The sequence below is a fragment of the Drosophila obscura genome, unplaced genomic scaffold (genome assembly GCF_018151105.1).
Source record: "Drosophila obscura isolate BZ-5 IFL unplaced genomic scaffold, ASM1815110v1 contig_4, whole genome shotgun sequence".
Classification (NCBI taxonomy): Eukaryota; Metazoa; Arthropoda; class Insecta; order Diptera; family Drosophilidae; genus Drosophila; species Drosophila obscura.
The window spans coordinates 4,900,849-4,915,439 of NW_024542828.1; the positions used below are offsets into that span (position 1 = coordinate 4,900,849).

Here is a 14,591-nt window from a genome sequence, read left to right on the forward strand (position 1 = left end):
TGTTTTAGTTGTAAGTGGAATGAATTGAATTGTAATGCCAAGTCATCTATGTATATTAGGGAAATGTTAGGAATTCCGTTCTCTAATACTACATGACAAATTGCCATGAAGTGTAGCCAAACTAATGTGCCATGTCCTTCCCTTCCCTTTTCTTTCTTCGTTAGCACTACAACTATTAGGAAAAGTACTTCGCCTTTCTCTCCCTCTCTCATCAACCTGAGAAGATGATGTTTAACATTTTCTAGATGCATGTGTACGTACCAACAAAAATATCGTTTATTATGTACACAGAAATATATACATACATATGTATATTTAAACAAGACAAAGACTGTACTGTAAACTGGCAGCCAGCGGGCATGTGAGGGCAGGTCAGGGGTAAACAAATCTGAAAGCAGCTTTAAGCTTTAAATAATGTGATAAATTATTAAATTTATTTAAGAGTGAGAGACAAGAGCAAAGCAAGAAAGAAACTTTTGCCATGGAAATTGGCAGAAATGGTCGTCTGGCAATCGTTTAAGTGCAAATTTGCATATTCAACAGATTTTTCAACAGAAACGAACAAGGGTCCTAGCATATCATATTATATCAGGAACAGAGTGGAGTTGGCGTGTGTTTGGAGGGCACAGGAACAAAAAACTTTTGAGTTTTACCTTTTGGTTTTTTTCTTTTTTTTTTTTGGGGCTCATTAAAAACTTTGCTGCGGTTTGGCAGTGTCTGTTCAATTTGCATAAGAGACTGCCGGGATGTGGAGAGAATTGTTAAATTTTTATTTTGATATCACCTCCTCATATGCAAATGAGTCTGACAGGAAGCAGAGTGGTTGAACTTCCTTTATGAACAGAACAAGTTGCTTCATTATGTCAGAATGCGGAAATTAATCAAATTAAGATCAGAGAATGCTGATGAGAATAAATATTCCCAGATTGCCATTAGAATAATGCATAAACTTTGGCTCCGTTTTGCCAACAATCTAATTGTGGTAATTGAATAATAAATCTATCAAATGATTCCCATTTTCACATTTTCCCAACTCTGATGTTGAAGCTTTACGTGGAATCAAACGCTGAAAATCCACTCCCCCTAATTAGATGAAATTGTATAAGCTGCCAAAAATGCGGTAAGCTGATTATAATTCATGATAATAACCATCAGTATTGCTCAAAGTCGGTGCATAATTATGTAAGCGGCTTTGAAAAATATTTCATTGTCATTGTTGTAAGGAGAATACGTCATTAAGCTGATATTAATTTCGCTTGCTCATTTTAATTGTAACTTTACTTCCGTAAACGCTACATGCCACATGCCACATACGCGGTAGAAGGTGGCACTCGCGCTCCCGCTTCTGGTTCTGGTTCTGTGTTTTGTGGCTTAATCTCATATCGTTTACCTTGACAACAGGGAACATGGGTACATCACCACCAACACACACACACCAAAGACGAAGGTGACTGGGAGACAACATGATGACGCTGATGGGCAATGACAGGGAACGGCGACACCAGCATGGACATGGCTCTGGCAATGGCAGGCAATGTCTGCTGACAGTCAGCTTTCGGAGCCATGCCACGGAACCGGACCCAAACCCCACCAATGTACTGACATGAACAGGCAATGGAGAGCAATGGAGGCAGAGAGAGTGAGACAGGTAGAGAGGGAGCTATGGCATCAGGGCCGGAGTCAGTCTGTCTCATAAAATATGTTGAGCACTGTACAGCGTGTCAGCACTAGGTAGCTTATAGCTTATTTTTAAACATATTTCTACCTGGGTTTAGTTACATTCTTCGCTATAAATAATACATTTCAACGGACTCAAGTTTAAATTACAATCCAGAATGGAAAGTACTGTGTCCTGGGGCAAAACTTGTCAACACTCGTACCCTCTAATCTTTTTTGCAGCCCTTGTAATTTAGTTTTCACTGTTTTTTTTCTTCCCCCGAGTGCTAGGGCAGAGTGGAGCTGGAGACTACGACTAATGACTTGGAATTTGTTGCCCGCCAGCCAAATGAGCATGTGTGTGCCAGAGTGTTTGCCCTGCCCTGTCTCTCTGGCGGATGTTGTCGCCATTAACGCTTCGCACAGGCCAAAAAATAGAGCAAAAACTGCAACTTAAGTGCAACAGAAGCGTAAAAATCATTAAGCTCCAGCTGCTGCACAGAAACACATACAGAGGGAGAGAGAGAGAGAGAGAGAGAGAGTGAGGGAGACTCCCAAAGAGACAAGCTAACTGACAGAAACAGAGACAGCGAAGAGACACTACTCTCAGCTGTATCCTTTTTGCATGCCATCCAACATGACGTATGAGTTATGCAGATAAATTTCATGCCACATCACTCATACGACCCATCAGCTTTAATTACATCAAGCGCACACGAGGCACACTTTTAATGCAAAAATGTTGTTAATTCTTAATAAAAGTCAAAGGTGGTGGCCAAAATGGATTTCTATATATTCTCTATATAATATAGAAACAAAAGAAATAGGGACAGATCTGCCAATGGATTGCCACTTGCCAACTTGAAATGATTGATTAATATCTTTAATCATATTTCGGTAATTTAGTTATAAAATCCCCTAGGGCATTGCGTATCGAATTCCATATTCCACCAAACCAATCTTTGACGGGAGTGTTCGCAGGAGGTTTTTTGGTTGATTTCAAAAGCTGCAGCACCATTTTTTCCAGCTCTTGTTCTCGGCAATCTAAGTGGGATTTTTTCGGGGATTTTCAGTCTTTAAAAAAGAATAATGTTGTTTGTGCGCTTACTCATAGGCGAATCAGCTGTACAATTGGAATTATAGTTATCTTGAGAAGGGGCAGCATCCACAGTTCCAGTTGCAATCCAATTGGGGCGTTTAGTTCGTGGCTCTGCGGAAACATTTGCCAAAACAATCGATAAAATGCCTGCTGCAAGGAGAAATGGACTCGTCATCTTGAAAATTCTTTTGGAACTAAACCAAGAAACTGCAATAAATGAAATTTTCTGCTTAAAGATCTCATTACTGCCGCATTTAATTCATTGGTTCAGCTCTTTTTTTCACAATTAAATGCCACAATTTCCACGCTTTCACACACAACAGAAGCGGCCATAATCATGGCCATAAAAGGGGCAAACCGCAAAGCCAACTCGTTTGTTTGTTGCACAATGCCGCCTTAATGAACAACGGAAATTGCTGGCCACTAAAGTGCAGTTGCCCACTAAAATCGCATAAAAATAAATCAAATGAGCAGCCACTTAGAAAGGGCTGGGATAGGATAGCCTTTTTTTGCACACTCTCCAATAATTGATGATACTTCAGCCAACGTAATCGCTTTTAAACAAAGTAACAAAGCATTCATTTCCGTTGGGCTTTTACTCATTCTCACTGTACAGTCGCATATCCCCTTGTTTTGTAGGGCAGTGTGTGAATGAACACAAAGAGCAACAAGCAGCGACACATGCAATTGCAAATTTCATTTGTTGTGGCACTTTTCATAACGTGCCTAAGAGCAGGGCCATGCCACAGCACTCCATTGTGCAACGCTTCAAAAAGGACAATGTTCTGACATTGCTGCTGCTGCTGTTGTCAGACACCATATAGATACACACACAGATTCCGGCTACAGCAACCTCGTACACTTTTGCTGACTGATAAATAACGATGCAATTGACTTGAAATCGTGGCCGCATTTATTGTACAATGAGTGAAGGATGCGCTGATATGGAAAATGAAATGCTAGAGATGGGAATGTGAATATCATGATTTAAATGGCTTGATTATCTGCTACAGAGGTCACTTTGGCAAGGGTATCAATCCCCTTCAGTAATCTTTCCAAGGATGGTAATGAATTTCTGGCTATTTATTACTTCAATATCCAATACTCCATCACTGGCGCAGTGATATCCCTTCCCTTCTGCAATCTCTCGATTGTTCATCTACAAGGACACACCTTTTATATTAATTGACGCGATATCCATTACGATACTTCTCCATATCACGCTGTCATCTCTGGATCTCTCTCGCGTCTCTCGGGTCCCTGGGCCCCGTGCTTTATTGTTGCCTTTTCACACACGCTTTATTTATTTATATATTTTTCTCTTTGCCGCTCGTCTCTTTTCAGTGTTTCCCCGCCCCATCGCAGTGCTCTGGCCACATCCCCACTTTGAAACCGTAAGCTGTATTCATTTTTTGTTTATCAATATTTGCTTTTTGTATTGATATGGAAAAAAAAAACGGAAACTTTTATTAATGACCAATATGCGCAGATTTCCTTTTCGCAGCCTGTTATTTAGTTAGTTCACTCTCAACGGGGATTTTTCCTCTTTTCGAAAATGATTCAATGTAAATTTTCATTTTAAAAGCTTTTTTCATGCCTTTAAGTGCGTGTCTGTCGCTGCGTGTTTTTTAGGTGTATAAAAATATTGTTGCACAGTGATATTGAAAGGCTGTCAAATATGTATATGCATTGTATACATTTTCACGATTTTTTATCGCGCGCTCCCTCTTTTTTTCACCGCTCTCCCTCGATTGTTCGGCATATTATGCATTGTCCAATTTGGCATTAATTTAAATGATTTATTTTGTTTCATTCCATTTTACGGATATGTTGCCAGCCACACAAAAGACTCTGCCGGATCATGATTGATGGTCAAATGGGTCGTCAACATTTTTCCAGCCACCAGCACTAGCACCAGGCAGCGGAATCGGCAGCAGGCGCACGGATTTAATTTGATTGAAAAGCAAACCGAAAAATCAATTCAAGCTAATGGATTTTTCAGCACCGCACTAGGCCATAGATATACGTATCTTCTGCTGCCTCCCCTCTCAAATTTCAGAGGGATTTTCTTTATTTTTTGTTCCTGCTTTGGTCCTGCAGTCATTTTGCATCGACATCTCGGCAATCGATTTTGATGGGAGGGGTGGGCTAAGCAATTTTTCAATAAACAATTTACAAAGAAAAAAAATGTTTGGCATGCCCCTTGGGGTATACGAGTATCCTTTGTTGTTTATTTGATGCCTGATCTGGTGGCGGTTTGCTGGCGGAAAATATCTCGAGGCCAAAAGCCATTTGAAAATCCTTTTTAAAGGGGACAGCCCAGCACAGCAGTTATTCATGGCTCATTTGAATAATATTCAATGCTCGTTCCATTTGGTGTCGTTGACACTGACGTCTGCAGAAATTCGGCCTTGGCTTTTTGGCTTCATGTTAATTAGTTGTCTGCGCATTTAAAACTCAATTAAACACTGCCCTGGCGCTTAATTAACAGTATTGGCAGCTGGTAAACTTGGGACTGGTATTTCAGCTGCCAGAAACAGACCGACCAGTGGCCTGTGGCACACGGGAGAAACAGAGTGTGAAGTGTGTTGCCACCTAACTGTCGGGCTTCATTAACATTCGGTTCACTCGGTTCAATGGAGATGTGGCATTGACAGCCCGTCTGCCAGGATTGGCAGCTTCAAATCAGATCAAAGAATGGGTAAATTATTTTATTTCCTTGACTTACATATGGATACAGTCAGGGCAAATGACTTTAAGTTTAGAGAGGCATTCCCCATGGAGCTACCAGCTGAGAGTGGCGGCTGCCTGTCGCTGGCAATTAACCATAAAGCTGTTGTCATTCCTTCGCGCCATTGTTTGTGCCTCAACTTGTGGATGTTGATGGTTTTTTCAGTGCAACACTGTTGCTCTTGGATGCTGTTGCTGTTGCTGTTGCTGCTGTTGGTTGCTGGTGAAAAATGCATGAGTTAGCCGGAAGCGGCAACCACCAGCTGCGTTTTGCCCGTGCCCCCCTGCCAAAGGGCCATGCGGGATGGATGCCATGGCTGCCGCATGGTTCTCTGTCCCTGTGATGGCATGTCTCTCTATCTCCCTCTCTGTCTCTTTTTCTCTCTCTGTCTCTGGAGAGTGCATCTCTCTGTGTGTGTGGAGGAAGAGAATGCTGGAAATTTATACAATAAACGCTTGGCAAGTTCAACACAATTTCCTCATGCATCGGTCGGTCTCAACTTCACTTCACTGTTGTCCCCGAGCTTGTCTTTTCTTCGCTTAGCTTATTCCTACACTATTTTTCCCTCTTGTTGCTCAATTTTTCCTGCTCTTCTTTCTTTATTTTCCCTTCGTTTTTCCAGCAGTTTCCTCTTGCTCCTGCACACATTTCTCTTTTGCTTTGCTGCACAACAAAAAACATAATTAATTTTTATGGTTTTGTCTTTGCGTTGGCACCTTTTTGATGCGCTTCTGTGGTCTGGTCAACAGGGGAAGGGACGCGTGTGGGTGGATTCCCTGTGCTATAACTATATTAAACGAGAAGGAACGTGTGAGTCGCTTCTGGGGACGCGACTCTACTTATACCCGTACTCAGTCAGTATATACATTTTTGAGCATATGATGTTTTAGAATTTAAGATCTACATTATCTAATATCTACATATACATATACAATGTATATTCTACATCTAACATGTAGATTGTACATGTACCATTTAGATTCTACATCTCCTCCGCTCCTGCAGAGTTTGCGAGCGAGAACAGTGTAACAGTGTGATATCACATGAGTCTGGAAACCAAATTTGGTTGCCCTAGCTTTTATAGTCTTATAGATCTAGGCGCTCAACAAGACGGACAGACAGACAGACATGGCTATATCGACTCGGCTATTGATGCTGATCAAGAATATATACATATACTTTATGGGGTCGGAAACGTTTTTTCTTTCTCTGCGTTGCACACATCCACTTTTACCACAAATCTAATATACCCCTTAACTCTTTTTTGAGTACTTGTATAAAAATAGCAAAATAGCACAAGAAGAAAATACCTGAAGACCGCCAAGAAGTCGCCAAGAAATGAAATGCAATCCAATAAACCAAAAAAATAAAATAAAAGCCTTCACTGGAACAAGCAAAAAGCAGTTTAATTTTCAGAAATTTTCCTCCGCTCATCAGATCAGAGCAGAGCAGAGCGGGGAGTGTTCTGAATATATGTATTATAGGTATTATAGGTATTATAGGTAGATAATTTCACACTCTCTATGAGTTGTTTTAGAGCTTTTCTGTGCTGCTTTCTGAGGCATATGAGTGAAATACAGTCAGTGGATTACCTTCAGGCGTATCTATCAGAAGTTGCTGAGACTTCGAAGTCAGAAGTGTGGCGTTCTGCTGCTTTCAATTTAAAAGAAAATACAAAAATTCTACCAAAACATAAACTGACAAAAATCAATAGATTTTGCATGTGTTTTACTTGCATTGAAAAGTATTTCATCTAGTTAGCATTTACTTTTCTGTTCGTATCGTTTGATTTGAGGCTGGGCAATATTTCATTCTAACACTGATTTTTGACCAGCACGGAAGTTTTTATTTTTTTTAATTTCAATCGTTTAAAAATGTTTAAGTCTCTGACTGTTTCAAAACCAAATGAGCAGTAGGCTTACCAATTTCAATTCCCATCCACGTTCGGACGAAGTCACGCATCAGCCCGATCTGCTGCGGCTGCGCCCTATCCGGCACCTGCTTCACATCCACCCGCTGGCCAGCCAAAGAGGAATTTTCTGCCTCGCGTCGCAGGACTCAGCCGCCGTGGTCAGACCCTGGCTCGGCCAGTGCCCAACAAGAAGGCGTCGCCTCATCCTCAGGAATCGCCGAGTCCGGCGGTGCTGGGCAGCGCCAATCCCAGCACCAGTGGCAGTGGGGAGACCGGCGAACTGGTCGCTCAGATCGGTCTGGCACATGGCCAGCGCAGGGGGGAGAGGCACAACTCCAGCTTCGTGTACCTGACGGCAACGGATGCCAATGCCGAGGTACCCCGACGGAGGTACGATTCTTATTTACACAGAAGCACGAACAGTCGTGCCACCCATATCACCGACCTGACCAACGATGTTCTCATCAATCAGAATGCAAATCAGATGTCCGCTGCCGCGAGCTGGAGCGATCCTACCTGGGACCAAGGGGACGTGGAGGCGTTAAACGTTGGCACTATGACGGCTAGGCCCAACCGAAAAGAGCACAAAAGGAAAACGGCACCAATAAATATACATCTGAAAAGGAAGGTAGAGAAGCTGAGAATGCTGAACGAACAGATGCGAGCCGATATACGGGCCGTTATCAATCCCGGCGGACCGCACTCAAGGAGATGTTGATGATGAGATGATGGTGGACTCCAGCGATAACTGGAGCAGCTCGTAATGTCCACCATCATTTCATCATCACCATCATTTCCTTCAGTGCGGTCCCCCTGATTGATCCGTGTGCAATGCCCCTCGTTACGTGGCCAAGATCCACGATTTAACCAGTGATCAATGTTAGAGTTTAATTGTTTATATATAAATTGTATGACAAAAAATCATATCTATATAAATTTTAATAGTATATACATATATGAATGTATTAAGTTTATTCAAGCATTTATTTAGGTACAGCAACTGCGTCTATGAGTATATGTAATATGTATGTGTGTGTGTGAAAGAAGGTAGTGGAGAGGGGATGATGGTAGCTGCGTTGCACATATCCACTTTTACCACAAATCTAATATACCCCTGAACTCTTTTTTGAGTACCGGTACACGTTCCTTCTGGTTTTTATTTGGTTTTTTTTTACCCGTTTGGCCATCTTTGCTCTCCTCTACCATCATCCCCTCTCCTCTACCTTCTTTCACACACACACGTACATATTACATATACTCATAGACGCAGTTGCTGTACCTAAATAAATGCTTGAATAAACTTAATACATTCATATATGTATATACTATTAAAATTTATATAGATATGATTTTTTGTCATACAATTTATATATAAACAATTAAACTCTAACATTGATCACTGGTTAAATCGTGGATCTTGGCCACGTAACGAGGGGCATTGCACACGGATCAATCAGGGGGACCGCACTGAAGGAAATGATGGTGATGATGAAATGATGGTGGACATTACGAGCTGCTCCAGTTATCGCTGGAGTCCACCATCATCTCATCATCAACATCTCCTTGAGTGCGGTCCGCCGGATTGATAACGGCCCGTATATCGGCTCGCATCTGTTCGTTCAGCATTCTCAGCTTCTCTACCTTCCTTTTCAGATGTATATTTATTGGTGCCGTTTTCCTTTTGTGCTCTTTTCGGTTGGGCCTAGCCGTCATAGTGCCAACGTTTAACGCCTCCACGTCCCCTTGGTCCCAGGTAGGATCGCTCCAGCTCGCGGCAGCGGACATCTGATTTGCATTCTGATTGATGAGAACATCGTTGGTCAGGTCGGTGATATGGGTGGCACGACTGTTCGTGCTTCTGTGTAAATAAGAATCGTACCTCCGTCGGGGTACCTCGGCATTGGCATCCGTTGCCGTCAGGTACACGAAGCTGGAGTTGTGCCTCTCCCCCCTGCGCTGGCCATGTGCCAGACCGATCTGAGCGACCAGTTCGCCGGTCTCCCCACTGCCACTGGTGCTGGGATTGGCGCTGCCCAGCACCGCCGGACTCGGCGATTCCTGAGGATGAGGCGACGCCTTCTTGTTGGGCACTGGCCGAGCCAGGGTCTGACCACGGCGGCTGAGTCCTGCGACGCGAGGCAGAAAATTCCTCTTTGGCTGGCCAGCGGGTGGATGTGAAGCAGGTGCCGGATAGGGCGCAGCCGCAGCAGATCGGGCTGATGCGTGACTTCGTCCGAACGTGGATGGGAATTGAAATTGGTAAGCCTACTGCTCATTTGGTTTTGAAACAGTCAGAGACTTAAACATTTTTAAACGATTGAAATTAAAAAAAATAAAAACTTCCGTGCTGGTCAAAAATCAGTGTTAGAATGAAATATTGCCCAGCCTCAAATCAAACGATACGAACAGAAAAGTAAATGCTAACTAGATGAAATACTTTTCCATGCAAGTAAAACACATGCAAAATCTATTGATTTTTGTCAGTTTATGTTTTGGTAGAATTTTTGTATTTTCTTTCAAATTGAAAGCAGCAGAACGCCACACTTCTGACTTCGAAGGTAATCCACTGACTGTATTTCACTCATATGCCTCAGAAAGCAGCACAGAAAAGCTCTAAAACAACTCATAGAGAGTGTGAAATTATCTACCTATAATACCTATAATACCTATAATACATATATTCAGAACACTCCCCGCTCTGCTCTGCTCTGATCTGATGAGCGGAGGAAAATTTCTGAAAATTAAACTGCTTTTTGCTTGTTCCAGTGGAGGTTTTTATTTTAATTTTTTGGTTTATTGCATTGCATTTCATTGCTTGACTTCTTGGTGGTCTTCAGGTATTTTCTTCTTGTGCTATTTTGCTATTTTTATACAAGTACTCAAAAAAGAGTTAAGGGGTATATTAGATTTGTGGTAATTTTTTTCCGACCACATAAAGTATATATATTCTTGATCAGCATCAATAGCGTACGGGTATAAAAATAGCACGAGATGTATGCAGAGTTCTCAACTCTTTTTATGCCATGTGATGTGAATTCTTTTGGTTGGATAAAGATATTCAACAGAATGATTGAGAAGGAGCATCCTTAAAGAGTGCCAGCGCTTTTATTTACATTTATTTTCATATCCTGAATATTATTCATTGAGTTTACACCCAGTTAACCACATTTGATGGCCATTAGAGGCTGTCTATAAACATTTACTGCCGCCCCACAATAATAACTACTTACGGCTCCATAAAAAGAGTCAACCTCAACTCTTCTGTTGACTGTCCCATAAAGAGTAAGTCCGAGTCCCAGAGTCCACAGTACACAGAGTCCAGAGCACTGACCGAGTGGCTGGCCATTTAATCCTGGCTCTTCCAGGAACCCATCCGTTGGGTTTCTTTTTCGCAATGATGTTATGGCTGCTGCTTGGCCATCCATTGCTGTGGCAAGCAGGTGAGAAGTCGAGCATGGCACACACTTCACGTGGCAGCCACAGGAGCTGCAGCCATGCAGAACCGCAGCAGCAACAGCCACAGCAGTAGCAGCAGACCCCGACCCCATCCTGCCACAACCACACCATCCTCCCACCCACTCCCCCACCCACTTACTCACTCAGTCATTCCTTGTTGCCATTCCAGTTAAAGTTTCGGTTTGAGTTCCTTTGTCTTGCCTCTCATAACAGTAAAAACTGTAATAAGAATAATAAAATAAAGGGAAAAGCAGCAGCCAACAACATCGCGAAGGAGCCGAAGCTTTAAATACACTTTAAGATTGGTTTTTACTGTGATAAATTGATGATCATTTATAGGAGTTAATGGCAGTGTACAGCCTGAAGGGACAACGAATAAAGTATCTAATTGTCATTAAGACAAAATAATATGATTAATGCAAGTGATGCTGATCGCAAATATATATATATATATACATATATATATATATATATATATTTGATTGCTGAGTTGCTATTTTTCTAGTTTCTTGTCTCTTCGCTGAGTGCCAGCTACCTTCCGCAAGGGAAAATCCAATAAAAGATGAAACTACAAGAGAGGGAGAGCAAAAAAAAATGAAAGAGAAAATGCAGACTTTTACGCTCACGTCTGTGAAATATTTTTAAATATTTTATTGTTTAATTCGGGTAGGTGTATGCAGTTGTATGTGTATATGTCTTGTGCGAAAAGTTTAATGGCCTGCAACGCTTCGCTTCACATTATCATTACAATTACGAGTATTCCGCTTGAGTTTTCCCAGTGGAAAATATCCTACCCCTCCAAGCCACTTTTCCAAGCCCACAGCAAACTTCGCCCACTACATATTTTGCACCACATCTCTCTCTCTCTCTCTCTTTTTCTGTCAATTCGAGCAGGTATTAATTATAAAGCCTCCATGGAGGGGTCTTGGTCATAAACACAGAGCATCTTGCGTATTGCAGTTCATTTTCTGCTTGGATTGTGGTCCATTAACCGTGGGTCTCCGCGTAACCGCGGATCACACAGATACTTACAAACACACACACACACACGAATCGCATGGACACGCACTCACACACTCATACGCACTTATAAATACTTATGTGAAGAACAATAAAGTGCAATTATAATGCGTTATCCGAGAGCGGAACTGTACTTGTGAAATAAGCATTTTAATTAATATTTTTTCTGCGAATTTCTGTTGATCCTTTAAGAGGAAAGGAAATGCTGCTGTCGCTGGCATTTTTCAAGGCATTATTTTGAGTTATTTAACTCATTGTAAATGCTGTTGATTCAGCGGCAAGCAAAGGAAGTGTTCCTTAGGTAGTTTATTCTCAAAGTTTTACCCAGTCTGTTACTAATTTTTCCAATAATCCAGCTACAATTATTAGGTCACAGCCAGTTGAACTCTCCAGAGGCTATCAACTTTTCACACACACACACACTTGCACATTCGTGGCTTTCCCAGTCCACTTTTATATTCAAGTTTTCCATTTCCGCTTTGGCGCCTGCTTCCTGTCTGCAGCCTCAGCACAGTGCCCATTTCCACTTTCCACATTGCCAGTGCCAGTGCCACTTCCAGTCCCAGTTGCATAATATTTTATTATCCCCAACGCCTATCTGCATTGTCCTGGCTGGGGTCCTGTGTCTGCACTGCTCTTGCCCATCGTTCCAGGATATCTGTAAATATCCTTATAGTTCTCTTGGCCGCTGTGTAGCAGAATTATAATCTTACAGCGGCTCTAACAAGTGCAAGTGCGGCTCGAATTTAATATTACTCGCACTCGCACTCTCGCCCACTGGTACTCTCTCCTCTCGCTCATCCCTTTGCCTGGTTGTGTCCTTGCTGGTTTGTTGGTTTTAAGTTTTTGTGTATTTCATTATATGGAAAGAGAAGGGCTCTGAGGATTTGGTTGCTTGGGGATTGGATTGGGCTGCTTGCCTTGCTTCTGTGTGTGTGTGTGTGTGTGTGCCGTGCCTCTTGCCACATTCAGCAGACGCTTAAATCCTTTACACAAGCTGTTTGCCGCGCATAACGAAATAAAATAAATAATCCCTTTTAATGGAAAGGCACCGAGAATGAGCAGCGTCAGAGACTCAGAGAGGCAAAAAAGGAGAGACCGAGTGGCACAATGGTTTGGCGAGGTAGAGTCGAAGGCAGAGGCAGAGTCGAAGCCAGAAGCAGCGGCACACTGGGGAGGAGTGGCAACAGCAATGCCGCACAGCAGCGCATTTCCTTTCCAATTTTCGCTGCCTGCTTCTGCTCCTTTTCACCATCTTTTCCTGCTGCTGGTGCTGATGCTCCTTCTGCTGTTGTTGTGGCTCACGTACGCGGCTTAAGATTTTCGCCATTCATATCGAGTGCTGTGTTGCCTGGTGCTGATTTAAGGGAAGAATGGAAGGACTCTGTGCCTCTCTCTACTTCCCCACATCGACATCCTGTTCAATATGCATTTGGCTGTAGTTAATGCCATCTTGGGAGTAACTGATTGCCACAGTCGGCACTGGGACCGAGACTGCTCCCTGGTATTATGCATTCAAATTGATGCACGTTCGCTACTTTTTCTACCTTCAATTCAGCCACAGAATGCACAGCACAATGTGTGTGTGTGTCAGGCGCTGATTACAGTCTGCCACATACACGTAATGCGAGAACTTGAGTCCTGGTTGAGTCCCTGACTCTCGCACACACAACCCACTAACTTAACGAGCACTTAAGTGGCTTCGGGAGCTCCACTGATGCTCTGGCACAGCGCCTGCCTTCGGTGTCAGCTTAGCTCTAAATATTAGTTTTAATTAAATATGAGCTCATAATCGAGTGGATGTCCTGTGTCCCGGAACATCTGGCCTTCTGCTCTCTGCTCTTTCTCTCGCTATCACTTTATGGGGCACTTTATCTGCTTAATTAAAAGGTTGGGCTCTTAATTGAAATCGCTTTTGATATTTGAGCTGTCACAATTGCCAGCTGACCCTCAGGCAGAGGCAGCCAGCCAGTCAGCCAGCCAGCCAGCCAGCCAAAAGGCGGAGTGGCTATAGAGGCGAATGATTTGTGTAATTGCTGTGGGGTGGGGAGGGGACATTCCAGCAAAATTATTATCCAATATGTGTGTGAATTAACCTCGAGCAAGTGCAAATTTATCGAAGCATTTCTTGGGCTTAAATATCAGTCATGCCATTGAATAAATTATGTACAGTCTTCTGCCATTCGCAATCGTTTTATTGGACAATTCCCAATTGACCAAACACAAGGACCCCCCGTCCACTGACACATTGGATTTTGATTTGGCTTTTTCCCCGGGAAAAACATATTTATCAAGCACGAAGGCGTCGCTCTCTCTGTGTGCCAAAGACTTTTCAATTTGAATAAACGAAATGTTGGGTAAATATTTGATTTATTTTCGGGTGACCTTTGTCAAATAGACACAGACAAAATCCGGCAGATTTCGCAAACATTCCCACAGACAGACGGACGGACGGACAGCACATTTGTCTCTTTTTATCTGTTTGACATATTCTGCATAGAAAAGTGCCCAAATTCCCTGCCCCGAAATTCAATTTACGCATTTCCCACTCGCTTTCTCATTCTCTCTCTTTCTGTCTGTGTCTGTCTCTGTCTCTTTTGAGGCTATATAAAAGTTGATAATTTTCATTTGTGACAAGCAATTTTCGCTTTATAACTTCATTGCCTAACAAGGTCAGGACCGGACCCCCATACTGAAAGTAGATTGTGGAAACCAAT

General features: G+C 42.6%; 1 protein-coding gene across 1 annotated transcript; it reads right to left on the minus strand.

Annotated features, from left to right (window-relative positions):
• Positions 1 to 2,425: 2,425 nt before the first annotated feature.
• LOC111074360 lies at positions 2,426 to 2,955 on the minus strand. Its single transcript, XM_022367107.2, has 2 exons — positions 2,765 to 2,955; positions 2,426 to 2,700 (listed from the first exon to the last, which is right to left on the minus strand). The coding sequence occupies exons 1-2, from the start codon at positions 2,928 to 2,930 to the stop codon at positions 2,540 to 2,542; spliced, it is 327 nt and encodes a 108-aa protein (XP_022222799.2). The 5' UTR covers positions 2,931 to 2,955; the 3' UTR covers positions 2,426 to 2,539.
• Positions 2,956 to 14,591: the final 11,636 nt, after the last annotated feature.